Below are 1,689 nucleotides of genomic sequence, written 5' to 3'. Positions count from 1 at the left end.
GGGTCACTCCCACGGCCTGGGTATCCCTGGGGCTGGGGTCACTGCCACGGCCTGGCTCACCCCTGGGGCTGGGGTCCCTCCCGTGGCCTGGCTCACCCCTGGGACTGGGGTTACTCCTGTGGCCTGGCTCACCCCCGGATGGGCCAGGAGATCTGGCTGGGCAAGGACTTGACCCGCGGGCTGTGGGGAGGAGGGGCCGATGTCCTAGACATGTTGAGAGCGGGCAGCCAGGGAGGCAGTCGTGTCCCTCTGCCCAGAGGACTCCTCCTGAGTCTCCAGGCCCAGCCCCACGAGGAGATGGCGGCTAGACTGGGGAGTGGTCAGCCAGGCCCTCCAGGGGTGGAGCAAAGGCCGCCCCGACATCAAAGCAGCAGTAACCGGAAAGCAGCCGAGGGAAGCTTGACAGCTACAGAAATGACTTATGATCCAAGTCCTACAAACAGCGACGCTTCCTGGCGAGGTGAGGGGACATTGCGGATGTTTTCAGGTACGCAAGGTCTCAAAGGCATCACCTCTCAGGGGCTCTTGCTCGGGAAGGGACTAGAGGAGGGACTTTGTAGAACAAGAAAGAAGGGTGTGGAGCGCAAAGACGGGGATCGTGGGGAGGGAGCCAGGGAGGGCAGCTGGGCACCTCGGGACCCAGGCGGACGCGGGTGAGGCTGGAGGCTCCATGAGGGACGCCATCAGCAAACCCTGGAGCTCTGTGGCACAGGGAGTCAAGAGGTGTTACCGCCAGGCCGGCTTAGTGGCGGCTACACGTGGAAAGCAAGGCAAACAAACAGCTGCCGAACTGCAGAGAAGAGAGAGCTGAGGGAGGAGGGCAACGGGTCGCCTGCTTCCAGGCTCGGCGAGGAAGAGATTTCTATCATCAAGCGAAAACAAAGACGCTGCTAACCCTTCAAAGAACGTGGGGCAGTGGGGTAAAAATCAAATCCCATCTTCTCTTGTTGGAAGTCAGTGGGTGATGAGGAAACTGAAATCAGTTCACAGCGGTATGAAACCAGCTGCTGTCGAGCCGAGGACAGCTGACAGCACCCCCACGTGTGTCGGAGTAGAGCTGCCCCCTGAGGTTCTCAAGGCTGGGGCCACTCGGAAGCAGACGGCCAGGCCTGCCTTGCGAGGCGCCTCTGGGTGGGTTTGAAACGTTAACTTCTGGTTAGTAGTGGAGCGCCTACCCGTGCAGGACGCCCAGGGACGAGAGCGGTCTGGGGATGAGCGTGCTGTAAGAAACAGCGCGGCGTCGCCCACAGACACGCCGGCAGGAGCTCGAGGCGGTTCTCTGGAGGGGCTCGGGGCAGGCTGAGTGGGGGCTGCTGTGTCCCTGGCAGCTTTCTCTCCGTATGCGGACAGGTCAGATGAAAATGGAGTAAAAAGAGTCAGAAGGAAATAACAGACCTCGCGCCAAAACGGCCCTGAGGGTACCTCACGTGGCTGAGAAAATGACAGGTCTGACAAGGTGAGGAGAGGCCTGTGGGCAGAGTGTGGAGGTGGGAGGCAGGGCTGACACGGTTCTCCTCAGCAGGATGAGGACGGGGATGTTTACTGTATTGTGCCCGTGAGAAGTCACAACACCACGGCGCCGTAAGAGTGGACCCAGTGGACAAGGTCTCAAGTAAGATGGACAGCACGGAGGACGGACAGGACGGAGGACGGACAGCACGGAGGACGGACAGGACGGAGGACGGACAG

The 1,689-nt window shown here is 60.9% G+C and overlaps 1 protein-coding gene across 1 annotated transcript in view; it reads right to left on the bottom strand.

Moving 5' to 3' along the window:
* FLYWCH1 (FLYWCH-type zinc finger 1) overlaps positions 1 to 1,689 on the bottom strand; it is a 22,820-nt gene that overhangs the window by 5,134 nt on the left and 15,997 nt on the right. The window contains exons 7-9 of the mRNA XM_004373416.2: positions 1,176 to 1,332; positions 632 to 701; positions 61 to 204 (exon numbers count right to left, since the gene is read on the bottom strand). Of these exons, the coding sequence (XP_004373473.2) occupies positions 61 to 204; positions 632 to 701; positions 1,176 to 1,332 (371 nt within the window). The remainder of the gene's footprint in view (positions 1 to 60; positions 205 to 631; positions 702 to 1,175; positions 1,333 to 1,689) is intronic.

Source organism: Trichechus manatus, unplaced genomic scaffold (genome assembly GCF_000243295.1).
Source record: "Trichechus manatus latirostris isolate Lorelei unplaced genomic scaffold, TriManLat1.0 scaffold00024, whole genome shotgun sequence".
Lineage (NCBI taxonomy): Eukaryota > Metazoa > Chordata > Mammalia > Sirenia > Trichechidae > Trichechus > Trichechus manatus.
This window is presented reverse-complemented; position numbering and strand designations above follow the sequence as displayed.